Source organism: Augochlora pura, chromosome 4 (genome assembly GCF_028453695.1).
Source record: "Augochlora pura isolate Apur16 chromosome 4, APUR_v2.2.1, whole genome shotgun sequence".
Taxonomy (NCBI): Eukaryota; Metazoa; Arthropoda; class Insecta; order Hymenoptera; family Halictidae; genus Augochlora; species Augochlora pura.
In genome coordinates, this window is record NC_135775.1 from 441,308 (window position 1) to 467,727 (window position 26,420).

The 26,420-nt window shown below is 39.8% G+C and overlaps 6 protein-coding genes across 9 annotated transcripts in view; 3 read left to right on the top strand and 3 right to left on the bottom strand.

Annotated features, from left to right (window-relative positions):
* The window catches only part of LOC144468720 (uncharacterized), a 24,423-nt gene extending 19,614 nt beyond the window's left edge, over nucleotides 1-4,809 (top strand). For both annotated transcript variants that reach the window (XM_078178393.1, XM_078178392.1), the window contains exons 5-14: nucleotides 786-911; nucleotides 1,251-1,490; nucleotides 2,028-2,156; nucleotides 2,237-2,366; nucleotides 2,898-3,020; nucleotides 3,110-3,199; nucleotides 3,403-3,526; nucleotides 4,009-4,227; nucleotides 4,304-4,395; nucleotides 4,660-4,809. In XM_078178393.1, the coding sequence (XP_078034519.1) occupies nucleotides 786-911; nucleotides 1,251-1,490; nucleotides 2,028-2,156; nucleotides 2,237-2,366; nucleotides 2,898-3,020; nucleotides 3,110-3,199; nucleotides 3,403-3,526; nucleotides 4,009-4,227; nucleotides 4,304-4,395; nucleotides 4,660-4,800 (1,414 nt within the window). In that variant the 3' untranslated portion in view covers nucleotides 4,801-4,809. The remainder of the gene's footprint in view (nucleotides 1-785; nucleotides 912-1,250; nucleotides 1,491-2,027; nucleotides 2,157-2,236; nucleotides 2,367-2,897; nucleotides 3,021-3,109; nucleotides 3,200-3,402; nucleotides 3,527-4,008; nucleotides 4,228-4,303; nucleotides 4,396-4,659) is intronic.
* Nucleotides 4,810-5,154: 345 nt separating this feature from the next.
* Nucleotides 5,155-8,809, top strand: LOC144468722 (uncharacterized). The gene has a single exon (XM_078178394.1). It carries the CDS (start codon nucleotides 5,155-5,157, stop codon nucleotides 6,988-6,990), a length of 1,836 nt encoding a protein of 611 aa, XP_078034520.1. The 3' UTR covers nucleotides 6,991-8,809.
* A 134-nt stretch (nucleotides 8,810-8,943) lies between these two features.
* LOC144468719 (tRNA endonuclease ANKZF1) lies at nucleotides 8,944-13,064 on the bottom strand. Its single transcript, XM_078178391.1, has 13 exons — nucleotides 12,977-13,064; nucleotides 12,718-12,870; nucleotides 12,199-12,405; nucleotides 11,801-12,117; nucleotides 11,524-11,638; nucleotides 11,304-11,449; nucleotides 11,008-11,233; nucleotides 10,649-10,918; nucleotides 10,368-10,574; nucleotides 10,033-10,309; nucleotides 9,825-9,966; nucleotides 9,581-9,754; nucleotides 8,944-9,503 (listed from the first exon to the last, which is right to left on the bottom strand). Exons 2-13 carry the CDS (start codon nucleotides 12,815-12,817, stop codon nucleotides 9,330-9,332), a joined length of 2,355 nt encoding a protein of 784 aa, XP_078034517.1. The 5' UTR covers nucleotides 12,818-12,870; nucleotides 12,977-13,064; the 3' UTR covers nucleotides 8,944-9,329.
* Nucleotides 13,065-13,475: 411 nt separating this feature from the next.
* Nucleotides 13,476-15,582, bottom strand: LOC144469243 (uncharacterized). Of its 2 annotated transcripts, XM_078179268.1 has the most exons (4): nucleotides 15,145-15,579; nucleotides 14,631-14,764; nucleotides 14,431-14,561; nucleotides 13,476-14,324 (listed from the first exon to the last, which is right to left on the bottom strand). In XM_078179268.1, exons 1-4 carry the CDS (start codon nucleotides 15,329-15,331, stop codon nucleotides 14,240-14,242), a joined length of 537 nt encoding a protein of 178 aa, XP_078035394.1. In that variant the 5' UTR covers nucleotides 15,332-15,579; the 3' UTR covers nucleotides 13,476-14,239. The 2 variants fall into 2 exon arrangements, with proteins under 2 accessions (XP_078035394.1, XP_078035393.1); XM_078179267.1 differs by having other exon boundaries at nucleotides 14,431-14,764; nucleotides 15,145-15,582.
* A 577-nt stretch (nucleotides 15,583-16,159) lies between these two features.
* Myo31df (Unconventional myosin ID) lies at nucleotides 16,160-22,117 on the top strand. Its single transcript, XM_078178275.1, has 15 exons — nucleotides 16,160-16,401; nucleotides 17,283-17,389; nucleotides 17,452-17,647; nucleotides 17,824-18,043; nucleotides 18,127-18,339; nucleotides 18,417-18,620; nucleotides 18,697-18,895; nucleotides 18,963-19,132; nucleotides 19,202-19,462; nucleotides 19,536-19,780; nucleotides 19,847-20,009; nucleotides 20,115-20,447; nucleotides 20,528-20,718; nucleotides 20,803-21,051; nucleotides 21,113-22,117. The coding sequence occupies exons 1-15, from the start codon at nucleotides 16,313-16,315 to the stop codon at nucleotides 21,318-21,320; spliced, it is 3,048 nt and encodes a 1,015-aa protein (XP_078034401.1). The 5' UTR covers nucleotides 16,160-16,312; the 3' UTR covers nucleotides 21,321-22,117.
* A 76-nt stretch (nucleotides 22,118-22,193) lies between these two features.
* Usp5 (ubiquitin specific protease 5) lies at nucleotides 22,194-26,045 on the bottom strand. Of its 2 annotated transcripts, none has more exons than XM_078178277.1 (13): nucleotides 25,709-26,045; nucleotides 25,357-25,482; nucleotides 25,097-25,273; nucleotides 24,932-25,038; nucleotides 24,334-24,861; nucleotides 24,192-24,263; nucleotides 23,876-24,068; nucleotides 23,628-23,780; nucleotides 23,371-23,552; nucleotides 22,926-23,311; nucleotides 22,594-22,791; nucleotides 22,399-22,508; nucleotides 22,194-22,328 (listed from the first exon to the last, which is right to left on the bottom strand). In XM_078178277.1, exons 1-13 carry the CDS (start codon nucleotides 25,802-25,804, stop codon nucleotides 22,263-22,265), a joined length of 2,394 nt encoding a protein of 797 aa, XP_078034403.1. In that variant the 5' UTR covers nucleotides 25,805-26,045; the 3' UTR covers nucleotides 22,194-22,262. The 2 variants fall into 2 exon arrangements, with proteins under 2 accessions (XP_078034403.1, XP_078034402.1); XM_078178276.1 differs by having other exon boundaries at nucleotides 23,628-23,795.
* Nucleotides 26,046-26,420: the final 375 nt, after the last annotated feature.

The window sequence follows — 26,420 nt, forward strand, 5'->3', positions numbered from 1 at the left end:
CTCTCTCTCTCTCTCTCTCTCTCTCTCTCTCTCTCTGTCTCCTCTCTTCTGTTCGCTTCTCTTCTCTGTCGAACCACCTTTACGAGCATTGGAGTAATGGACGCGGTTGTCACACATGAGCGCGTGACCGCCCATTTGGAGCAGCGAACAATATTTTTAGACCCCTCCTGCCGACCCTCCCTCTATTTCCCTCCGCAGCTGCCGTATCTCCCCGACTAAAAGCCGGCTCGATTCAATGATTAGCTAGCTAAATTTCCTGGCATCGTCCTAGTCGGCGCTGTCTTTCCTCTCCTCTGCACGGGTCCTGCGCCACGGTCGAATTCGAAACCACCCTCGCGCCGCCTTTAACCCTTGGCACTCTGTTCGTGGACAGTAAACTGCCGCGGCACGGGAATCTTTCGAATCTCTCCGTGCACTTAGGAGACAAGCCGTTTACGCTTTCTTACGATTCGGCACTTGGTCGCGATGCTGTGGAAATCGCGGCGTTTGTCTTCGGAGGAAACGGCAACTTCTACCCCGTGGCTGTTCTTCGATCCAACCCCATGTCGCGCGATGACGTTTGGAAGAGCTCACCTTGCGCCAGTCGTTTGACACGTTCGTGTCTCCCATAGGTGTAATTGTCGCAATATTGTGTAACAAGCAGCACCTGTAAAATATATCCGTTCGATTCAGTCGCGTTTGATCTCTTCTTTGCTATATTCTACGCTATGGCGATTCGCGACGGAAATACCAACATTCTAAAATCGATTACGAAAGTACAAAGTTTTTTTTTTCGCTTTTCCCAGAAGGAAGATAAGTTCGGAGGAGAGCAGCATCACCGAAGTAATGGCGTGGTACACGAGCGTGAACGCGGCGATGCTGGATCACTTGACCAATCAAATCAAGGAAACGGACAATAGCGGAGTTTGGAGGTAAATGGGACAGGCGTCGTCGCGAAACGAAACGATCTTAAGGAAAACCGAAAACTGAAAAATGCTCCACGTTCGATCGTTTCAAAGTGGAGACCTTCCACCTTTGTTTCTCCAAGGTGCTGTTTTTAAATCATCTTTTCGTAAGACGCTTTCTTTCGAAGATTAGAATCTTCTCTGTGCAACGACGCCTCGCAACTCGATGTTCGATATTCCATTGGCACCTAGTCCCGCTTCGAATCAAAAGCGTGTCCGTTCGCTGCGAGCGACGAAACTCGTTGCAGACGGCAAGAAGCGGAGATAGTCCGGTGACGATGACGACAATGCGGGTCTCCTTTTCAGGTATTTGATAGCGTTTAAAAATTTGCTGAGAAGCATCGAGAGCTTGGGTATTGCTTCCGTGTACGGAATCAATTACTTCGGCCGTGGAATCCTTCTCGGGGAGAATTACGTCAGCTACGTACGCCACGAAGCTCTCGGGCGTGATCTCCTCACCGGATCCTTCACATACGTGCCATCCCTCAAACATTTTTACTCGGAGCTCACCAATACCATGCCGGACTACGACAGAATTAAATCCAGGTACTTGGCGAACGTTTAAATACCAGAAACAACCTAAGAAAGGGATCTTGCTGGATCTCTAAGGCACAAAGTCCCAAGGCCGCCGAGACTTGGGTACGCGTCGTTCGCCTATAATTTCAAGTTTTCGAGCAGGGAATTGGATTTTTACATACGTTTGTTTGACGCATTACGATGCTTATTTTCTTGACTACACGAGCACGTGTTCACAAGTTGAATGCTTTCATAGATCCAGTGCTTGCCTACGCTAAAATAAGACTAAAATATAATAGATATCGTCGCGAGGCTAATTAGTTATTCTACCTTACCGATCGAGTCGTAGATTCTGCGGTTACTTTCGAGGGCATGTTCAACGCGCGATCTTGTTCCGAATCGCCTAAATTCGAAGGAATCGTTCGCGCTGCGAAAAATTGGTACGCGCTCTCGATTAAAGAGTTAAACGAGTCCGACTTTGGCCGATAAAGTCGCGTTCGGTCGAACTTTGCTTCTTACGGAGCAACCACCGACGAGAGATTTTCCAAAGGAGCGTCCTTGTCGCAGGAGAAGCGAGATCCTGAAGAATTTGAAAAGGGAGCCGAGCGTGGACGACGCGATCGCCTATTTCGACTCGATGGCGACTTACGTGGACGAGCTGCGGAAGCTTCAACGAGAGTTACGTCACATGATAAGGTGAGCTGAACGCCGTCGACTAATGGGATTGACATTTTCGGACCTCTCGCAATCTCGAGATGACCGTTATCCTTCGACAGGGATTACGTGAACTCCACCCTGCAAGACGCGAGCAACAAGGAAGTCGCCGGTATAGCCATAGTCGTCCTGGTGCTAGTCGTCTCTCCTATCATCATCATACTCGTACGCAACGCGGTTGCCACCATACAAGTGAGTAGAAAACGATCCCTCCCTCCACACGAATAACGATTCCGTCTACTTTTCCTCCGGCGCGAAATCGCAGATGCTTCAGAGTAAGAAAACTTGCGAGCGCGCCTGTACCAGCTAACGGAAGGGTAAAGCAAAACTTTTCAAAGATCAGTTGTTTCGCAAAAGAATTGGACAAGCGATTTAGACGACGCGCCGAGAGGCGTCCTTTGTCGAGGGTCCGAACACAAATACGAAGAATATGGTGTCGCTACTGTTAGGAAGGATTAAACAGAATTAGTCTCGTAAATTACGGTCCCTCGGTACTCGAAAGAGCCTTTATCTGGCGCTGGCGCCCCACTGTTTTTACGAGAGCCGCTATATTTGCTCCACCGACGGGGTTGTCATCCCGAAAGCCATTAACGTCGTCTCGGATCGATTCGGGAGGTGGGAGGGAGCCGTCACAGTTACAGCGGATCAAATGCACTAAACGCTGATCTCTCTCTCTCTCTCTCCCTCCCTCTCTCTCCCCCTCTCACCCGTCTCTCTGTGCAGATGTACGCTGCGAATTTGGCGCAAAAGGCGCGCGAACTGAAGCAGGAGAAGGAGAAGAGCGACACGTTGCTCTTTCAGATGCTGCCTCCCAGCGTCGCTCAACAGCTGAAGCATACGCAAAAGGTATCCTAACCCCCTATAGAACGCTCCCCGATGCTCGTACATACCTGTTCCACGATCTGTAAACGTTTGCTTTCCCGCCCGACGAAAAGGTGCCAGCCGAGTACTACGAGGCAGTGACCGTGTACTTTAGCGACATCGTTGGGTTCACCGAAATCGCTGCCGAGAACACACCGCTCGAGGTATGCTGTTCCCTCGGAAGAAATGCGCATCGGAGTTGCCCTCCTCGCTCGTAGAGCAGTCCTGCTGAATTCTTGGAACTATTCACCTATCGTTTGTCATGATTTCGTCAAATATTCTCGGGTCCCGACAAACGCCTCATTTTGTTGAAAATACCTGCAACTTCTGTTGCTAACATCAACATTAAGGTATTTGTTGATTTCAGATTGTTACATTCCTGAACTCGATCTACAAGCTGTTCGATGCCCGCATCGAGTGCTACGACGTCTACAAAGTTGAAACCATCGGCGACTCCTATATGGTTGCCTCCGGTTTGCCAGTTAGAAATGGTGAGAAAAAGAAAGTTGAATCGTCGATAACAAGGCGATGACATGTTTGTACATACTCGCGAACGTCGCGCGACGCTCCCGATCGATGGAATAACAGACGATGCAAATTTTGATAAGAATCATCTGTTTCGTAAGATGAAAATTTGGCGGCAATAATTTAGTGGCGCTTCTGCGGTGAAATCTGGAAACTTGTTTAAGGGGTTCGCACAGTGTCGATCACTGTAGCAGCAAAACGCTCAAACTATTTGTGAGAATGATCGCTGGATGGCACCTCCTTTCGCTTCGTAATTGTGGCGGATCTAAGAAACAGAGCAATCCTATCACAATTGTTGACAACTAATTACGTAATTACATTGACAAGCGTCGCGAACCGAGACGCGATGGTACATTTTATTTACACGTTCGTTAACGAATAAATACTTCGTTTCAAACTAAACAGGTGAAAAACTGTAACCGCAACTTATTCGCGCATCTCTTCGCAGGCGACAAACACGTTTCCGAGATAGCGACGATGGCGCTAGACCTTTTGGCGGCGTCGTCGGTGTTTCAAGTACCAAAGAGGCCACGCGAACGGCTTCAAATACGAAGCGGAGCGCACACGGGACCAGTCGTGGCTGGAATTGTCGGCACCAAAATGCCTCGTTACTGTTTATTCGGAGATACGGTGAACACCGCGAGTCGTATGGAATCCACCGGAGAAGGTAACAGAAGGTTTCTTCAACACATTATTTATCCCTCGAGACTCGCTTTCCTTAACCGAACTGCCTTCGGTCGTAGCTCTACGAATACATATTAGCCTGGAGATGAAGAAAGCTTTGGACGCTGTAGGAGGATTCAAGATAGAACATCGCGGTTTGGTAGACGTGAAGGTAGAAAAACTGCAACCCCCCGGGGCGAAAAGCATTGATTCGAACTTTTACACGGTATACGTTGGGTGATCAGACGATAGCCCGCGATTCGTACCGACGAATGTCGTGCTATTCGAATTAAACTAACTTCATCTAAAATATTCAAGTTACTTACGATTTTGCAAATGCCTCGATTTTGCTGAATGCTTTTCACCGTTGGGAGGACGAGCGCCGCCTATCGAGTCCGATACGAGTTAGGGATTTTTAATCGCTGTATTTTTGTAGGGTAAAGGATTAATGGACACGTACTGGCTCGAATGCAAGGACGGTGGCATCGCGCGCGCAGCGGAGCTGGATCTGCCGTCGTTCTTCGAAGACGTGCGTCCGATTTTCATACGCCGTTTACGGGAGGGGGGCACCGTCTGATGCGAGCCTTACTGCCGTCGGGACCTATGGTACCTGAACCGGCCGCGCACGCCCTACATCCGCCTCTCGCAACCGAACCTGAACGACACGCTGAAGAAGCCGAGCCAGGGTCGCAAGAACCGGCTGTCGCACCCGAATCTGCACATCACGCCGGTAAAGCCGCCGCCGCAATCGCAATCGAGCATCGAATCGCAGGACACGGCGACCTTCGAGGGGACCTACTCGACGACCCCGTGTCCACCGAGCTACTCGCCGGCCAGCCAGCGTAGCCGGTACTCGCAACCGAACTTGCCGACGTTGTTGATCTCGTACGATCGTAGATCGGGCGGTGGGTCGCCGGACCGTCGGATCCGGATGTCCCAGCCGACCCTGAATTCGAGCTTCAGCGGCATCAACTTCGCCGGAATGAACCGTGGCACCAGGCTCTCGTACACCAGCCTGCGAGCAGCGTCGGGCGACAACAGCATCACCGAGGGCGAGAGATTGTCGGCGAAAAGCGTGCCAGGGTTCGGAGGTAGCTCGAGAGGCAGTTTGACCCTTGACCACACCACCTCGAGGCTCTCGCAACCGGACGTGCGGCGGTTCATGCTGCGACACGAGATCGCCACTGGGAAACGGGAACGATTGTCCCAGCCGACCCTGGTTACCGGCGACTATCACCCCGGACGCGGCCAGCAAAGGCTTTCTCACCCCTGTCTGATCACGGAAAGAGAGACGAATCTGCCTACGATGGTCTGCCACTCTCCGTCCCCACCGCCCAACAAGCACAAGAGGTTCTCCCTGGCAGTGCACGCCAGTCAGAGGGACCGACTGTCGCAGCTGGACTTCGGCGCCAAATACAGGAACCTGAAGGAGACATCCGCGAGCAAGTTCAACCGGGACCGGTTTTCGATACCGGAGCTGCAGACGCAGAACGATCTCAGGCTGATCGCCGGCACACCGAAACAACGGTTCAGCTTGGACAGTCAGCTGACACGGAACCAGGAGGTGATCAGATCGAAGCTGCTGCCGATCGCCAGCTCGCCGATCAGCGAGCACCAGCAGTCGAAGATCGAGGAGCAAGCGGGACCGGTAGGAACGGAGGGGTCCGCCGGTCTGTTGGCTCCCGCGGGGCCTGCAACCAGGCTCAAGAGCCCGACGAGGGAGGGTCTCGAGCGTGTGCTTCTTGCCAGTGCCACGCCGCTACTGCCGGCCTCCGAGAGGCAACTCTTGTCGACCGAGCTGTTGCTCGGCAAGAAGAACAAGTTCGCGACGGCGACCGTGCAACAGAAGAACAATAAGTTCTCGCAGGTCCCGCCGATTCCCACCCGCGACCGGATGTCGGTGCCTGAGATCAGGAACTCGAGTCTCAGGCGACTACTGGATCCGCCGGCCAGGCAGCGGCACAGCATCACCGGCAGCCTCCGGCAGAGCATGATCTTTTCGCCGATCAAACCCCTCGACTTCGGTCGTAAGTCGCCGAAGCAGCTGTTCGAGGAGGCGCTCGAGCGGTTCAAAAGGGACGAGAAGGAGGAGAACCGGAAGAACGTCATGTCGAACTCGCAGACGGTCGTGGACATCGTCGACGAGCCGATCTTGCACGTGCAGAAACACTATGCGTACACGTACGAGACAGCGGACGAGTGCTCGAACACGCTGCTCGGTAAGATCAGCATGTCTGCGATACCGAAGAAAAAGTATCTGGAGAGCAACTTTGACGAGAACGAGCAGGTGATCACGACCGTGATCGAGACCGATGTGCCTATGATCACCGCCAGTCCGAAGTACGCCAAAAAGACATCCTACTCGTCCGACACGCCCAAGTGGATCAAGAAATATCTGGAAAACGAAAGCCCAAAGGGCTGCAGAAAGGCGACGGTCAATAAGGAGAAGGCCAGCAGAAAGAACAGTCGGAGGAAAAGTTCCCTAGAGTCCGTGATAGACGACAAAACGGAGAAGAGCCGCTCCAAGTCGGTTTGCGCCGGCGACAGAGGCCCCATGCTCAGGAACACGGTCGTCCAGGCTGACCCGAAGAACATGAAGAACACCTACGTGAGAATCCTGCCGTCGGACAACGCAGTAAGCGAGAACAGATACGAGGTCAAGGTGGAGAACAATAATTGGAACGACGCGGACGTTCGCGGATTGTACGACGAGGAATGCGACGACGCCGACGCAGACGCCGACTCCGACGACTCCACATCCATATAGATAAAATATTAATCCGACCATACAGTGGATGCCAAAGTGAATAAAAAGGACACAAGAAAAACGAATTTCAGAATGTCTATTTGAAAACAGCCCGCGAATTGGCGCAGATATCCAAACCGAAGAAAATCATTGCGTTCTGTACTTAAACGGCCGCTCGGCCGTCACGGATTTCTCATACATAATTGACATTCTCGTTCCAAACGATAATCATAGGACCACAGGACCATGCATGGACCACACGTAATAGAACACAGTTCGATTAGCCTAAAGCGCACACCTCGACAGCGATAGAACCAAGATCCACGAGAGCCCAGATCGAATTATTTTCTCATATTGTTGTACATATACCGTGAAGTGTGATCGACGCACGGAAATGAGGGTGACGGAGAAAAAATATCGATACGTATACATGTAAAGAAGAGCCAGCCGCAAAAATTTGCGTTCCACCGGATGAGTTTCTCAACCATTTCAAAATGGAACGCCAAAACTTTGCATGGTTTGTGAAAATTTATTAGTTCGGAATTAAAGTGTTTCTTACAATTGTTCATGTAAAAGCATAAAGATATCGTTCTAGACGAAATCTTGCTGGAGAATCGTTATCATTCCCGTGTCGCATTCGACCTTATCGACTAAATTTGGTGTCGCAGCATAACGTCATCGGTGACAGGATTTGCTATGAAAAGCAATGAATGATAACTTAGTCGGTAAAAATCATCTCGCATCGATTCTCTAACGAGCTAATGGACGCAATCGATATTTACAAGTTTGCGAATTGCCCAATTTGTTCTTTTGTTCCGAACATACTTGAAATTCGACAGGTTCATGCACACTTCGTCGACTGACTGTACAATGTTCTCGATCTGAATGTGCCATGTTCAATTAAGTCGAGTCAAACAGCGTTGCTTTCGTTGACGTACATAGATAAGATATCTCGTGTAAATACTCGATTTATATTCGATTCAATTCGGTTATGTTCGCACCATTAAATATAACGCATAAGGCCACAAGCTCGGAAGCTTAGGTAAAGCTCGGATGCGGAAACTGCAAGGTTTTACTCTTTTGTTTCAAAGACGTACCGGACCGCTACGTGAACGAACACGAGCCAAAAAGAGGATATACCAGTCGTTGATTCGCCATGATATTGCTAGTACGTGTGTTAACAAATTTTTTTCATTTTTCTTTTCTTTCGATACTAGTCGTCGATAATATTTAATGCGGGTACCATTTAAAACCCCCTACTTCCAAGCAAATTTACAATTAGTATAAAAAATTAATTGTGGAAATATTTGCGAAAAAAAAATTTCTTGAACAGGCTGAACCAATTGAAACAACCAATAACACAATTTACCATGTAATCTGTATATTTGGACTTTACAGGAAAAGCATCTAGATTTCTAATGAGTTCCGGGACTTTGTTTGAAATTCAAACAAGCTCGGATTTTTTCAATTCGGAAAGTATTACCTAGCATGGCGATAAATAGCTTTTTTTACTATTTTCAATTTTTATACAGATACATATACTTGATATTGAATCTCAATTTTTTTACGAAATTTACTGGATTACCTTTCATACAATATCATCGTCAAGAGGTCACTCAATCGATTAAATACTCAGGATCCTTTCTTGTTTCTGGATACAAGAAAAAAAGAAAGAAAGAAAACTTTGTGTTCCCCATAAAATTATACTCTCAAAGACTTGCTTCTCGCATGACTATTAATTAATGTATAATGATATACATATACTTGAACGTTATGATATTACAACAGCAGGGTACAGTCATCGCGACATTGTAAGTTGTAATATCGTGAACACGGTGGTATGAATGTATTATTGTGGATATGAGTGTGAATCTTAGTTACTGTTTAATATTAGCGTACAAAAATGTTAGTTCTTTATGTATGTCACATACTATACGGTAAAAGAAAGTTATATATTAAAATGTAATCGACACGAGAAGTATATAAAGTGTATTTAATTTTTAGAAGCACGGATTCTTTGTACACAGTTGGTATCTTATATGATTAATTTATCAGTTAAACAAACAAAACACAAAAGAACCCCAATAGTACCCCACGAATCAATTTCCCTCGCAGTAAATGAGAAAAAAAAAGTAATGATAAAGCAACGATGCTCGAGACGTATGATCTTCGTGTATTTCGTTATGTCACAATTGCGATTGGTTTGATTTTATTCGCACAGTTTTCTTTTATCGATGAAAATTATTTGTATAATTCAATCTAGCCATGTTACAATTACGACGTTTTCGTAGTTTGTACCCATTGGAAAGATTACCTAACACATTTACGAAACAATTGTAGTTATTAAATATGACACAACATCAAGTATCAATTTTGTTGCGTAGACGATGCTCCCTCAGGCATGGCATTGAACAGAATCGATTGTAATTGTACTCGAAAGGCACCTGGCCAGCCATATTCACTGCACACTGAAAGCATCGTGAAATCATTGTACAGCCTTGCTTCAGAATCCGTTGCTCGGCAGATAACGCTCTCTGTAATATACATAAGTATATAAAATTTGTATGATACAATTCATCGGTTCGTTTCGTTTCGTTTATGAGACACTAACTTTCTCTCTATCACTGAGATTGAGAAATCTCTGCTTCGTGTCTTCCTCTTGCTTCTTGAGCTCGAACTCTTTTCTTTTCGCTCTTTCTTTTTCCCGTTTAACCTTTCTCTGATGCCTTTTCCTTTCCAATTCTTCTTGTTCTATTTCATCGGTAAGTGGCCCGGGTATTTGAGACTAAACGACCCAAAAACACATTATTTGTAACGTAATTTTAATGTGACTTAGTCTAGAAAGTAATAGATACCTTAGAATAATTGTATTTATCAGGATTGGCACCCATGAATCTTCTAAATGTATTTCTGGTTTCTTTGTCGCCCGCAGCTGCGTACGGGGTTTGTAATTTCTTATTCTTGTTACACGGATCTGATCCGATCTCCAGTAATTGCCTAAGATCATATATCTGTGCAATATATTATTTCAACAAGAAAAATACCAATAAAAAGTCGAGTTACCAGACTAATTTTAAATGTCCGCCGAATGCCGCCAAGTGTAACATCGTATTACCGTCTTCGTTTGAATCATTTACAAGTTTTGTTACATCTTCCATGTTTATAATACTATTGTCTTCGGTAATTCCTACTTCTTTATTCTGTTCCTCTGTTTCCATACTTTTCTCCATTTCCGTTAACAATCCATCGATAATGGTAGACAGCATTTCACTGTCGCCCAATTTGCAGGCTGACCATAGTTTTAGTTTTGAACTCACCAGAACCTCGTTCATGGTGTTATCTAAATAGAATTCAATATTATTATATATAAATTATTTGAAAATTGTTTGATAACGTACCATCTTTTTTCGATTTCTTTCTTTGCCGACGTGACTTCTTATTTTTCATGTATCTTGGCACGGTGTCTTGGAACGCGAGCAAATGCTCATGAAAGTCTACTTCTAATTCCTGTTCAACCAGCATAACGTCCATTGGGATGTTAGCATTACCTAATTGGCCGTCTAACTCTGACTCGGAAGATGACTGTGCCAATTTGGCGACAATGTCTCAAAAGAGAAATAGTGTAATAATTATTCTGCTCTAAACTTTATAAATCCCGAATTTGTCCTACAATTTTTACCTGGCAAGGGCCTGCACGGACTCTTTCTTGGCTTCGCTCTATCTATATGCGAACGCGAATTTCTCGGTTGCCTTTCTGGAGACAATTGTGCGGTAGTCTTATTTTTATCATAATCTTGGAGACTGCAATAATTATTAGCAGCACCGGAATCGCACTCCATGCTCTCTGCACTTTCAGGTGCTTCAACGAGTACATCGGCCTTCGAAACCTTTTTCCTAAGAGGCTGGCGTGGTGAAATGGGAAAGGAATCCGTAAAGTCAGCCGCGGACCCTGAATATACAGAAAAATCATCGAAACTCAAAGTTGCCGGACAGCGTAATTAGTGTATTGAAATCTTAGAATTTTAATGGATCGCATACCATAAATCTCCATAGTGCTTAGTATATCATAAACTCTTTTAACTTCACTAAAGGTGGCTCTGCGGGTAGGAAATGGCAATGGTCTTAGCCTTGTGTCATTCTTATCTAGAGGTGGATTCTTTCCCCCGAATAATACAGTTCGATTGTAAGGTCCAACTGCTCTGTAGAGAATCAGGGAAGAACTGGTAATATGTGACGACCATGATTCAAGAATGTCTTGCACATGCTGAAACACGAGAATATTCTCAAACACTCGCATAAACTCACTAACGATCAGCTCGATAAAAAAAAGGCACCTGGAGAAGAGCCGCTTCGTTGTATCGACGTAAATTAGCTCCAGCACTCTTTGGATGACTAGCCGTTGTACGCGAGCTCTGGGCAAATCCTTGTTTTGATCGCACAGTGTAGGAATGAATTGTTTTGTGGACTACAGGTTCTCCATCTAAGTAAAACAAATCGATCGGTACAATTGAACGATTTCATATTTTATTCACGTTTATTTTTTCATATTCATACCATGGAACACAGCCGCGGCAAAATGACCTCCACCAATCATGATAACAGTCCATATTGTCTTTCTTCCACTGTCTAATGCTTGAGCTATCATCTCATTGTCTACCTCAGGAATTTCCTAAAATGTAATTGCATCTCTCCTGATCTGGTAAGTACAGACACGCCAAGTGATTCTAACAAAGTAGATTATATCACAATGTAAAATGATAGACAGGTATGTCTGTGTTTATACAAAATCGTTCGCAAAACTATATATCTGAAGCAATACAAACAAACGGACCTTCTTATGGTGTAGCAAACACCTGTATATACTAAATATATTCCCATCATCATTCTCAAAAAAGACTTTAGAATGACGACTTGCAGTGGCCAATAAAGCTTCGACTTTTTTCTCTTTTATTGTATCATCGCAACATTCTGTATCAGAACTATCAGAAATTGATTCTACACCCTTTCCTTTCCTCTCAACTTTCTTACTCCTGCAAAGATTGTTTTTACTCTCACAGTTTCCGTTAACAGAGCTTCCTGCCTCAGAAATATAGGTATCATCTTCATTCTCCGTTTCTATATCACTCCCAGATAGACTTGAAACATCGCCTGTAATATGGACATGATTGTATTCGTGATTTTTTTAGGTTTATCTATCTATTGCTGTGCACATGAAACGCTTAATAATACCTTCATCAGCTAATAGACCAAATTTCTCTTCATTAATTGGTTTCAGTCCATTCAAGCGTTGCTTTAAATTATATCTGTGCCAATCTAATTTATAGTGATGTCTTTGTTGTGTTTTATCTTCAAACACAGTATTACAGAATGAACAACTCAATGAATCTGATACAACTAGATCATCAAGTTGACTTAAAACTTTCTCGCATTCTGAAACTGAAGTAATAAAATAATTTTTACATTCTTATGTACTGGACGAAGAACTATTCTCGATCAATATTGCTTGAAATACCCGAATTCGACAGGTTTTAACCTTAATGATATAGACTTTCGTTCTGCTTAATTTCGAAGATAATCGGATCTACTCGAATGACGTAATTACACTGCGATTAAATGAAAGTTTTCATTGACAAATCTCTCACCAAAATAAATGCATGCATGCTAGCGATCGGAGAAAGTGAAAATCCACAAACACGAATTAGCGCGAAGCAGTATGCGAGTAAAATAGACTATCGGATGTATAATTACCGGATGACGATCGTGATTGCATGCATTGTGCAACTTTGATACCCTTTGTGATTCTGTTAAAGTCTTCCTGATTGTATATTTTAAACATTTGATGATCCATCGTTTGTAACGTGTTGGTAAGTATTCAGTTGAAGACGATGTTTCAATGATAACCTGCAAAGGAAAGAACTCTATTCATTGTCCGACAGAGATCAAAGAAACAGTGCGAAAAATGTATTGAATCAGGTACAGAAAATTGACAGAGACATCATGTACTTACCAAAGAACGGAACACGGCAGCACACAACGATCTACTAACTTTTCTGCGTAAACGTAAGAAAGATGGTTCGTGATATGTATGCAATTACATGTCAATGTACATACATTTGTATGTGGACGCATACATATATGTCAGGAACGACATACGATTTTACTGCCCATACCAAGTCAATGAAAACTTAGATACATACATACGGAATTCTCGAAATAAAAAGATAGTTTTGTTTGAATCCAAAACACTCCTATTTTCATGAATAATCTATATATTTCACTTAAATGCATCAGTATCGTAATTAAAATTGACACAGTCAAAGATTGCTCTTTGACACATGTTCGTTGAACTTGGTTCGGCCCTGTTGAAGAATTACATCATTCGACGTTATTACCTTTTCCGCGAACATTCGATTGGCGGGTTATTTAAACGGAAAAGGCTAATCATTTTAGAGAATATCGTCAAACGGTAGTCTAAAAGGTTGTAAAAAAATTAAAAATGCATTGCATACCAACGTCATTCTCAATTTATTAACGATACTTTATTTCGATACTTCGTTTTATTCGAATGTAAACTGTACTTAAAAAAATAAATATTCATAACAAGTTTTCACAAATTTTCTGGTTCGTTGTCATTAAGGCTCTTAAGGTACGACATTGCAACTCTGTTGATTTGTTTACAAAAATAGTGTTTCTATGTCAACAATTTCTAGAAAGATTTAAGCACATGCCATACAGCAACTTAACACAAGAAGGTACTATGTATAATACTATTATATTTAGCTATCCAGAGCTTCTTATAAGTTTTTAATAAATAAAAGATGTAGAGACATTTAATCAGTCTTACATGGTAAGGACATTAGATACCACAAACAAAGAATTCACCAAATGTAGCAAAATCATTTTGCACATTATAAAATTATATACATATAGTGTAGTATTGCATCTTATGATCCTTCCCATTATGTGCCTGATCAATTACACTTTGCTTTTCGTTAATACTTTCTTCCATTAAATATTTCATTGTTCTTACACTAATTTAAATTATCCATAATGTTATGATTTGTAAACTTTAAGATACATATTTGAGAAAACTAATTCTCTTGCTCAAACATATCATCTTGCTGCATACGAATAAAGTATTTTCTAAATAGTTTTCATTCTTCTATGAAAATGTATAAATTTTACAGAATATAAATTATTTGCTTAAGCTAATACCGCACACTAACCATTAAATATAGTGCAATATAATTGTCACAGTACTACTGTGAAGTTAAAGGCACATATAAACAAAAATTAAAATGCCATTCAATAAGCCAAACAAGTAGTTTAGTTGTATTCCAGATTCCTTTGAGAATCTGAAACAGAAAAAAAGTGTTAATAGGTTACAAATAATCTATGTAAGATTGATTCACAATTTGTAACAACAAACTATCATGGGTACTGCTATTGCGAGCAACTTACTTTTGCTTAGAAGGACTAAAAGGGGAAGGTGGATTGATCCCAGGAATACTGCTATCTTTGTAAATAATAAACCAGGTAAAACCCATCATTATAAGACCACTTATTGCTGCTTTTATTAACCATCCATACATCTTAAAGAATGGTATTGTTAGATTGACAACATCATCGTATTGACTGATGTTAACAAATCTTTCACTCACAGCTGTTAGATGTTTTGTACTAAACTGTGACACATCTGGCATGTGTGGAACATTAAATATATTGGTGATGTTTGAAAACACAATTGTCGACATTATTATGGACTTAGAATTACTTTCTGGCTGCAAAATATTTCCTAAAGAGATCATATTACAATATCAGAAATCACGATCACTTTTTCTTATAAAATAATAATAATAGCAGGAAGCTAATTTTTAATACGAAAATAAAGAAGATAAAAATAGCTCTGGAATTCCACAAAGCGAAAGCAGAGAATATCATTCGTAAATACGGTTACGGACAATGCGAACGATAGCCGACATTATAGTACGAAAAAATTCTACTCGTGAGTTCGAAGCTTGTCAATACGAAGATATTGGAAAAAAAAACGTGCTTTACGAGTGTTATTGAATGTAGATGAATGTTATGCAAGGAGAGTAAACAAACGCACAAATTTCACATGACAGCTTGTTAATGGAACAAAATAGTACTGTAAAGTATTGAGATTTCATTTACCGTAATTTATATACAATTTTCCTAGAACGATGGTTAATGACATAAAAAAAAGGAAGAGAATAAATGTCCACTCGTTTATTTGCAGTTTATCCCATAACCTCACTGTAGTGTAGTAGGCATAATTATTCCTTCTTTCTGTAACATTTCTACCATTCGAGTGTAAATCCGATTTCTTCTCGGCCATCATTACGATTTCCAGTTACGGAAGATAGATGCGCTATTCTACCGGTTGCGTGAATGACTGAATCGCTAACGATACGAATCGCCCAAAATAACAGTGAATAATAACATAACACGTATAAAACATGTATTGTTTAGTAACCGTATGTAGGTATACAGATATGTATGTGTGTACCACAACACAGCATCTACGCATGCGCTTTAAAAGGTTTCGCCCTGTGTATGTATCTTATGTACAGTATCTCACTATACTGAGCCATTTCTACCTTACCATATTGTGCCTTTTTTTATCCCCACCATTTTAATGCGCATCCAGTTTTGCACAGTTGGTTTAGAAAGAGAACGAGAGATGATCGAGTACGCACACATTTCATTTTGAATTCATGAACTCAGCGATGCGCTAAACCAAATGCGCAGAGAGTAGCTTCTCAAATCTCTGATGCAAAACTATTTGCGTGATGCAGAACAACCAGAGACAAAACTTTCGCGAAAGAATCACTTTCCAGTACGCATGCGTACAAAATTTTAGTTTAAAATTTAAATTTCAAACTTGTCGATATTTATTAAGAATTATATTTACGATTACAATGATCGCCACTGTTACTGTAATTGAATATTAAATTCAGAAACTAAAAATGTAGTCACTGTTTTCCAGAAAAATAATCCATAACCGTCAGAGGGTAAAGTAACAATAAAATTGCACGTCGGTCTCTCAAGGTCATCCAATTTGGAAAGAAGAACATCAAATGACGTGGTAGAAGTTCAATCTCTAAAGTGAGTATAGTTTATGCCTATAAATATGTGAAGAGGTAGGGTGGAGTATGCGTTTGTGTTGGTTGAGGATTTCCGTGAACCACATTCGTCATTCGCTCCGCTGCGTGGACGGTTCGTTGATAGGGAAGGAAGAGGAGCTGGTCTCCAACACGCGACAAGTACGCGTACATTTATATGGAACCCTAAATTCCGTGTGATTTTCTTATTGATTACAATGGCAGCACAAGACGAAGTCGGCATCGGAGACTTGGTTCTCCTGGATGTGATTACTTTGGAGAAGGTTGTGGATAACTTACGAATCCGGTAAGTCTATGTACCGATCAACACTATCGACTAATCTAATAAAGAAAGAAATTGGCGGGAAATTGCGAAAAATACGAGTTGATATTTTCCGCTGAATCGTTGACAAGTGTTACACCCGGTTCCCGGTAATTTCTTAATTATTTATACTTCATAGATCATCCACCAAGAGGGCGTGGCTAACCATTAGCAGGTGGTTGCGGTGCAACACAATTGTGTTTATATTTGAACTTGACCTACAAAAACTTGTTGCAGCGAACCGCCCATTTCCCTAATATTTTATTAAAATTTGCTGTCACTGCTGTCTTTCAGCTATCATGATTTGATCGAGTCGAGCATCAGGATTCGATTGTGTATTTAAGTGTCCCCGAAACATATATTTATAGAAAATCTGGAATCTGTGAATCGATTGATTCTACAGGTTTCATGCATTAGGTCGGTTTTCACTGAGCCACAATTTTGATTTTCCTAGAAGCAATATGCTTAATACCTTATCGGGCTTTATATATGTGTATTCTATGAGTCATCGCCTTGAGTTCGAACTTGAGCTTTATTAATAGACTCTGCTGTTTTAGCAGATATAACATTGTTTGAAAATTTACCGAAGAAATCTGCCCTTTTGGACGAAGCGCGCGATTAGTTGGAACGGGTACGAAAAGAACGACGTTTCAAAGTCGAAGATAAATGTTGATTTCTATTGCATATTACCGATAAACAGATAAATGTTATCTTTGACAAACAGAGACTAATCACGGCGGTGGTAGTAGTAGAACTTTAAAATGAAAAATGGCGATTACTCACATTTCTTTTCGATAATATTCTATACTTTGAAGTACGAATTGCGACAGGAATTTGTCATTTACGATTTTTATTGCTATTATCAGATTCAACGGCGGTAGGATTTATACATACATCGGAGAAGTTTGTGTCAGTGTAAACCCATATAGAAATATAAACATATACAATAATGACTACATTAATAAATATAAAGGTAAGTAATTATATTTAAGGACAAGAAGTAAAGAAGGTATTATAAAAATTATTATATTTCAGACAGAGAATTATTTGAAAATCCACCACACATATTTGCAATTGCTGATGCGGTGCATAAAGAAATGAAACAACAACGTCGTGACACCTGCATAGTAATTAGTGGAGAATCAGGATCTGGTAAGACTGAAGCAAGTAAAATTATTATGAAATACATTGCTGCAGTCACCAATTTAACTGGTCAACAAGAGATAGAAAGGTATAGTCAAAACTGTTTTAAGGATAAAACAGATTTATAATTTACTATTGTTATATTTTTGTAGGTCCATAACATAGATTACTTTATACAAATAGAAAAATACAGTAAAAGCAATTTCATTTGTCTTTAAGATATGTATTCATACGATTTACAATTATCTTTTTCTTGTATGTCAGAGTAAAAGATATTCTTATTCAATCCAATTCTATATTGGAAGCCTTTGGGAATGCAAAAACAAACAGAAACGATAATTCATCTCGATTTGGAAAGTACATGGATATAGATTTCAATTTTAAAGGAGATCCAATTGGCGGACATGTTACTAATTATTTACTAGAGAAATCAAGAGTTGTGTACCAGCAGAATGGAGAACGTAATTTTCACTGTTTTTATCAGGTATTACTTTGTTACTTATCATTTAGATTTTCCCACAGAATAACAGATTGCAGAGAATAGTGATTTCCAATGAAAATTTACAGTTACTGAATGGCTGCAGCGAAGCAGAGCTAAATAAGCTTAGACTAGTGAGGGATCCAGCTGCGTATTTCTATGTTGGTGCTGGAAACTGTAATAAAGCAAGTCCAACCGATAAGAGTGATTACAAAACGGTGAATTCTGCTATGTCCACCCTTGGATTCGCACAAAACGAAATACAGACAGTCTGGAATGTCATTGCGGGAATATTACACCTGGTTTGTTACCATGCGTTTATAAAACCAATACAAATTTCATTATTTTATTACTTACAGGAATTTTGTATCTATTCTAGGGAAATATCACGTTTAAACTTGAAGAGGATAAGCTTTATGTTCAAAACAAAGCTGCTTTAAATGATACAGCAAATTTGCTTTCCATCAGTCCTCAGGAATTAAGCACAGCACTTACGCAAAGAGTAATAGCAGCAGGTGGAGAAGTCATGCAAAAGACTCACACTTCGAAACAGGCGGAATTCGGAAGAGATGCATTAGCAAAAGTAATGAAAAAAGTCGATGTTGTAAATGAAAAAATCGCTGTTGAACACTGTTTATTCAGATCTACAAATTTTTTAGGCTGTATACGAGAGATTGTTCACTGATATTGTATCGCGTGTTAACACTGCTATTAACGTAAACGATACAGAAGTCTATAAGAGGTATAGAACCGTAATCGGAGTACTCGATATATACGGATTTGAAATTTTTGATATCAACAGCTTCGAGCAATTTTGTATCAATTATTGCAATGAAAAGCTACAACAGCTATTCATTGGTAAGAACTTTTTTAAATAATATTATTTCTTCGGAAGGATTACACTATAAAATGTTTCATGTTTTAGAATTGGTGTTGAAACAAGAACAGGAAGAATATAAGAAAGAAGGTATAGCATGGCAAACTATTGAATATTTTAACAATCAAATAATTTGCGATTTAGTAGAACAGCCTCATAAAGGAATAATAGCTATTATGGACGAGGCTTGCATAAATGTCGGCAAAGTAACAGATGAAGTTCGTTCTCATTAATCACTTTTTATACCGGAAAATGTTTGGCCTTATTTTATAACAAAATTCTTTCAGATGCTTTTGGAGAGTATGGATCAAAAATTGATAAATCATGAGCATTATTCTTCCAGACAATTGAAGCCAATGGACAAAGAACTTCAACATAAAACTCAATTCAAGATTAAACACTATGCCGGCGATGTGATATATAGTATTAATGGCTTTCTAGATAAAAATAAAGATACACTGTTTCAGGACTTTAAACGATTGCTATACAAGAGTAGCAATCCTATAATTAGTAGAATGTGGCCCGAAGGAGCTCAGAATATTTTGGCGGTATGTTAATAAATATGTATAATATTATTAGTGCATATTCTCGTAATAATTTTTGATTATGTTACTTTCTCAGACAACGAAAAGACCTCTGACAGCTGGAACTCTTTTCCGAAATTCCATGATAGCTCTGGTTAAGAATTTAACCAGCAAAGAACCGTACTATGTGAGATGTATAAAGCCAAATGAAGTTAAATCACCAGTCGTATTCGATGAGGAAAGAGTAACTCACCAAGTACGATATTTGGGTCTGGTTGAGAACGTGTTGGTCAGACGGGCTGGTTTCGCGTACCGTCAACGATATGATACATTCTTAAAACGGTACTGGAATTAAGATGGAATCGAAAACTCACTGCTATATTACTAATCAATTTCGATCTCTTTCAGGTATAAAATGATATCGCAATATACGTGGCCAAATTTTAGAGATGGTAGCGATAGGGACGGTGTTCGTACTTTATTAGACGACCAAGGTTTTGGCAAGGACGTTAAATATGGCCATACTAAAATATTTATTCGATCGCCTCGAACGCTTTTTGCGTTAGAAAAGGTTCGTTTATAAATAATTCCATGAAATATCTTTCAATGACTTGTCACATCCCAGTGACCTTTTCGATTTTACTCGAGATTTTAATGTAGCATTGATTTCTAATAGGCACGTAGCGACTTGATACCTGATATTGTGATACTATTGCAAAAGCAATGGAGAGGATATTTGTGCCGACAAAAGTATAAAAAGATGAAAGCGGCGCTAATTATAATGAAACATTACCAAAGATACAAAGTACGTACTTACATTAAAGAGCTTGAAAAGGTTTTCCACGACGCAAAGAATATGCGAGATTATGGCAAACGCTTAACTTGGCCCCGCGAGAATTTCGCTGTGAGACAGTCGCTTTATTACTTGAGAATGATGTACGAGAGATGGTGGGCGTGGATGATTCTGAGACATATTCCTCGGGAAGATTGGCCCCAATTACGATTGAAGGTAGATACTTCGAAACAACGACGTTCAATTTTTCGTAGTATGCATAGCAATTAATTTAATAATACGAATATACTTTTTAGATGGCTGCTGGCGTAGTTCTGCGATCGAAACGACAGCATTGGGGACAAGACAGACGCTGGGAGGGAAATTATTTATCCAAGTCAGATGAGAATGCACATTACAGTACCTTTAATTCCTCGATAAATAATCTACGGAATACTGACCGTTTTAAGACAGTTTTATTCAGTGCATTCATTAAAAAGACTAACAGGTTTGAATATGAGATTATTGAACAGGATTTATTTTATGTCCTGGTGCGATCTGAATCTTTTTCTTAGCAAACAAATTGTTCTAGGTTTAATAAACCGAAAGATCGTGTACTAGTGGTGACTGAACACACGATATACAAGCTTGATAGTTCGAAATTCAAAAGTTTGAGAAAAGGTATACCAATAGCCGAAATTACAGGGTTGAGCTTATCTCCTGGAAAAGACCAACTAATAACAATTCATTCCAATCGAGGAAACGACTTCATTATGTCGATTATCGCGAAAGACGACAGAGTGGGGGAACTTGTTGGAATCTTGAGTAACAGATATATACAGTGAGTAAGTCTTTTTGGATTCAAGTATTTATAATCCTGTACTAAGCAATGCATTTTATAGATTACGGTCAGCTGATTTGCAAGTTACAGTCGACACGAAATTTAAATGTATGTTAGGAAATAAAAGCAAAGTATTACGGGTAGAGGTGCTACCGGAAGTGCATGAGCCGACGTTTAAAAAGGATGGAGATAATATTATATATGCTATTCCACCATCGACCGGGATCATTGATGGAGATGCCAATACGAGGTTTAGAATGACTAGTTAGGATGATACCGAAAATGCCTTAAGTCAATCGTCTTTTACAATTATTACAGATCAATTATCAGACAAACATATTTACAGGCTTTATCCTCGCGTTTTGCGAGTTTTCTTATGCATTTATTAATGTACAAATAACATTTTTTACTCGTAAGATTGCGTAGCCATGAACACAGCTTAAAGACTTATTGCTGTAAATAATGATCCAGACAATCAAACGATGATTCACTATGAAAAGAATCTATCGAAACAAGTTCTTTGTAAATACGTTTACGAACGATGCGGTTTAATTTGCAAATAATGAACGCGCTATTTATGTGAATAATTTGTAAATTATAAAATTGGAGTCGTCGCATAGCCTAAGAAACTGAAAACAGTATTGCCTTGAAAGGTAATTAAATATCTAATACGGTAGCCTTAAATAACTACGATGTGGCCTTTTACTTAAAAGTATTCTTGAAATATATTTTTACACTATCATTAAAATTTGATATACTACAGGAAACTCGAATGAGACTTTGTAAAATACAATTTATATTTATTTGAAAGCTGCTATATTAGGAGTCGCGACGTTTATTAAGAGTGATCTCTATATAGTTTATCACGTGCATTTAAAATCTTTTAATAATGTTAAAGATATGCAATGTCTAAATATATATATATATATATATATATGTATATGTATAGGAACGGCAGATGAGAGTGATAGTAATACTTTATACTTGACAAAAATTGAAAACGCTATATACACGTTGTAAAATGGTGCCATTGTTGAAAAATAAACTGATGTTTTTACGTCTTCGATGATCGTGTGTTTTCTACGGAAGTGGGATGCTTCCATTTCCATTCGATTCCATATTTTAACTTTAAAACGAAAATCTTCTGTCCCGTCAGTTTTTATTGTTGAAGTATAATAGAATACATTTTTTATACAAAACAATTGTATAATCTAATGAATGCGTTGATATAGATATATGTATCCTAATTCTTTTGGTGGATTTTCAGACAATGCAACCTATAATAGACAATTTGTATAAGAATTTTGCTAAACCCATTGAAATATATTTCATTCTTGTAATACGAACTTTATCGTCGTTGTATATCACCCATCGTTCCTCTTTTAACAGATGACACACGTAATGTCCTACCGATGTTGCCGGTCCCATATGCGACAAAAAGCCGACTAATTTGTATTCTAAACGAGAAACAATTTCGTATAGGATTTCAAAGGCAGAGCATAAATATTGTTGAAATCTGAATTGAAAAAGAAACAAACGTACGGTGATTTCCATCTCTGAACACCTCCTCGTCTCCAACATCCACAGCATCTAATTCAGACTGATGGCTGAAAATCCAATCTGCTGCACGTTCTAAATTATTATCAGTCGCTTTAAGTGCTTTTATTGCTTGTTCCCTCGTAAAACCCATTCCTACTACCATCGCCACAGCTTCCTCGTTAGCTGTGAATTTATCTTTTTCTAAAACACAGTAGACGAATGAATCATTTATTTGTACCAGCTCTTAAGAATGTGTTATTCCAGTCTTCAGAAATCCAAGTTTTTCACTTAGACTAGAATACACTTTTGTTATCTGAGAGAGTAACAATTTCTACTTAGTTTAGCATCGAATCCGGGCGGTACAAAAAGATCTGCAAAATCGGAGTCAGCAACGTGTTCCATCAACCAGTTTATGGCAGTCTCCGTGTCACGGTTCTCGGTGAAATAGAGAGCCTTTTTACAAGCTTCCGGTGGGAATCCCATTTCTATCAATTCGTATAGTATTGCAGTATCGAAAGACAATATCAGAGGTTCGGCACTGCTTGTCTCCGGCAACAATGTCTCCGTAGGCTGCAAACCATTCCCTCGAAGAGAGCTTAGATCCAACATATCCGGCATTTCAACAGCTACATCCAATTTGACCGGTGTCCAATCTTCTTTCACCGTGAACTTTTTCAAATGTATCAATAAATAATCTGGAAAAGTGGCCAACCTGGTTGTCCTGTAAACAATTCCACTTGTGAACAATGTATCACATAAATTGCACCACGTACTGCTTACTTCTGTGCTGTTGTTTTCTCATTTAGGGCTGAACTATAAAATTGTTCGACTGTTTCGGGCCGAATAATCGCCTGCAGACAAGACGAAAGCTTTATACGAGGTCTAACTAATGTATTCGAGTCTAGTTTCTGGCCTTTCGTTTCTGCTTCTAGCTTTAAAGCTTCGTATGCCGCAACTTCTTCCTAAAAATGTATCCGATAAATAATATACGCGTGTGAAATGGGCAGAAACTTCGATTGCATTATATTAAATATTACCTTGTTTATCGCAGCTTCTACAGGTATAGGGAGCGGCAGTAGATATTCTGGACGATGAGTGTACTTTACTTTATTCGAACGACCGCACTGGTACCTTTCCTCGACTTTAAACTTAAAACAGTCCGTAGGGTTCATTTTATGAAGACTGTTACGCTGTTCGATCAATTTCTTGATATTAGTATTGCAATTTGAACTTAACATGAATGATTAAAAGTAACAAGAATTGTAAAAAAGTGAATATTAATTACGTTTATGACATTTATTATGTGAAGAATGAACTCTTGTGCATCCTGTTGTCCATTCAAAGAAAATACTGGGTGCCCACGTCCAACTAACGTCTTGAACATCCGAGGAGGAATACCCTGACGTGATTCCTCTTCGTTATTCGTATTAGGTGGCACCGAATATTTACCAGAAAGTAAACCAATCCCAAGTTTGGCCCTACAACATTCATTCCTATTAGCAAACACTTATTATGCCACTCTACTCTCTGCAGGATGAGTCTCCTAAGTTGTCACATTAGGTGGCTCACCCTATATAATTGCAAGACTACTGCGAACGTACATCTGAACGTTAAAGTCATCTGCAGGATCAGTATAATTATGTTGGAATATTATTCGAGCACGAGCTACGTACCTGAAATTGATTTCGGAGTGTTGATGCCGATAATATTAGCTTACTCAAAATAAAGTTTCATTTTACAAACCTTTTAATAAAATCTGGAATCACAAATAACATTTGCATAACGCTACTTATGTAACAAGAATTTCCCAAGTTGGCCAGGCCTGTATATCCAGGTCCGTACAATGGTGTTAATTTGCTTGCTGCTTCTTGAAGTGCTACCCATTCACCAAACTTCTGGTTGAGATCCAGTTCAAGCTCTATCATGGATTTATCAGTTTTCTCCATTTGGGTAATATTGATACCCCAGTGGGCTAAATGTTGCACTAAATTTGGATCCTCGACCATATCATCTTCATCATATGAATACACATCTCCTTTTCCTTCTTTAGTTATGGTTCCCAGTTTCACAGCTAAAGGATAGTTGGTAGCTCTATAGTGTTCAACGGCATGATCATTTCCACCAGTTCCATCATAAAATTTACGCCCACACAGAACACTGCCATCGGTTAAATTAAGCCATAGGTTTTGAGTTAGATCACATTTTTCGCATTTCCATCCACTTGGAGGTATCTTCCTTCCATTGTCTAATTGTTTAAGATTAGCTGCATGCCTAAAAATTTAGTGACCATTTAAGCTATTATCACAGTGTCTTGTATCAATTTTTTAATGCATTATCTTACTTGGAAACTGCTTTCAATTCTCCGTCCCAAGTTCCAGACAATGCCTCTATCTCTGCTAACTTTGTAGCAGATTCTGCTTCCAATATACATGTAATAGCTTGCACAACCTATATAATGATAAACATAATATGGATTGGACATTTTATTTTACAGTTTTACACATACCTTCTCAGGTAAGTTGTCTGTTGGATAAGGTATCGTTACTAAATTTGGAAAAATAACAATTTGGTAAGTTTCGTGATAAATGTATTTTTGTTGATCCGGTGCAAATCCATCAGATGTTCCAATAGCCAGTCTTGTAATTTTTTTTTCAGGGCCTTCTCCTTGAGGTTCGGACGGGATCTGTGAAAGTCGCGCAAAGTCTTCTTATAAATTTCCTTGAATATATCCAAACAACGATAGCAGACTCAATTAGCAATACTTACTTCTTCTTTATTTCGTTTGATGCGTAAGAAAACAGGATTTTCGGATAACAAGTAATAACGGTGTACATGTTCTTCGCCCAGTCCCAAAAAGCTGGTTAGGCTCACATACAAGCCAGTCACACTATCCTGTGTAACGGGAACCAATAAGCACAATTATTTTAATCTTTAATTAATAGACTGTGAATTTTAATTGATACAACTATTAGGAATATTAATAATTTTCAATCCGTGTCTAGTAAAACGTATAAACCGGCTTTACGGTTTACGTTTCGTTATATTTAGTGCACTCGTAAACTCCAGAAATACAACAAATTTGTGGATTACTAACTACTAAATAAACATAACATCTTACTGGAGTATCGAAAGAATAAACACACTCGTCCTTGTATATTTTATCGTGTTTTTCTGGTATCCTTATAGTGGACAAGTGTTCCATTAACTCCTCCATCGTGAATCGCAGCGCTCTATGAAGTAGAACTGAAAAACTGTCTTCGATAAGAAAAAAAATTTCTCTCAGGTGAAATCACAAAGTAACGTATTCGAAAATTTGTTGGCCTTTCGTATCGATGATAAGCGCGGTTTGAGAAACGAGACGAGAGAACAGGAACGTATTCGATTCTTCTTGTTTCTCTTTAAAAGCCAGTGGTACTCAATCGCCAACCACAACGCTTTTCTATCTCAACTTGATGTGCGATTGTTTCGCAATGTACATATGTGCATACATACGTACATGCACACGCACACGTGTGTTCTATATCTTTCATGGAAGAACAATCAAAAGTAAAGGACTAAAATTTGTTCACAAGATGCTTCATGTTTTCGAAAATCAAGTTTAAAAATTCACAAGTAAATACATAAATATGTACATTTATACATAATGTATATACGTACATGTATATAGTTACAAACAGACAATATCTATTCAAAACACGCGGGCTTTATGACTTTTCAAATTTGTTTTTTTTTTTTTAAATGAAGCGTCATACATATGCGTATAAAGAAATTTATTATCTTTTTTATTGTCTTATATCTCGTGGATGTCTAATACACATTCATTTGTACAA